This window comes from Penaeus monodon, chromosome 28, assembly GCF_015228065.2.
Source record: "Penaeus monodon isolate SGIC_2016 chromosome 28, NSTDA_Pmon_1, whole genome shotgun sequence".
NCBI classification, from domain to species: domain Eukaryota; kingdom Metazoa; phylum Arthropoda; class Malacostraca; order Decapoda; family Penaeidae; genus Penaeus; species Penaeus monodon.
Window position 1 is genome coordinate 12,663,907 of NC_051413.1, and position 450 is coordinate 12,664,356.

The 450-nt window shown below is 62.7% G+C and overlaps 1 protein-coding gene across 1 annotated transcript in view; it reads right to left on the bottom strand.

The window, feature by feature from the left end:
* The window catches only part of LOC119591040 (kiSS-1 receptor-like), a gene marked incomplete at its 5' end in the record, with an annotated part of 60,331 nt that extends 59,886 nt beyond the window's left edge, over positions 1-445 (bottom strand). The window contains one exon of the mRNA XM_037939768.1: positions 110-445. Within this exon, the coding sequence (XP_037795696.1) occupies positions 110-445 (336 nt within the window). The remainder of the gene's footprint in view (positions 1-109) is intronic.
* Between the last annotated feature and the right edge of the window lie 5 nt (positions 446-450).

Below are 450 nucleotides of genomic sequence, written 5' to 3' on the forward strand. Positions count from 1 at the left end.
TATACACACCCTCAGCTTGGCTAAAACACACCTACATGTTGATATAAGGCTAATTAGCACACGGATGCCCGACGGGACGCGCGCGCCCGCAGTGCCCGGCGGCCCTCACCTTGACGGGGATGCAGATGAGGATGAGCAGCAGGTCGGCGGTGGCCAAGGACGCCAGAAAGACGTTGGTAGTCGTCTTCAGGTGGCGGTAGCGGCAGATGGTGAAGATGATGAGGGCGTTGCCCACCACGCCCACGATGTAGGTGAGGGCATACACGACCAACGGCGGCGCCAGCTCCTCCCAGTAGAAGGTGCCGAGGGAGTCGTCGTAGTCGTACTCGTAGTCGGACGAGTTGAAGGACGTGCCGTTGCTCCCCGTGTCGTTGAGGGGGACGTCGATCCCGAGGGCGGCGCTGCTGGGGTCCGCCTCCCAATCCAGCCTCCAGGAAGCCTCGTGGGCGA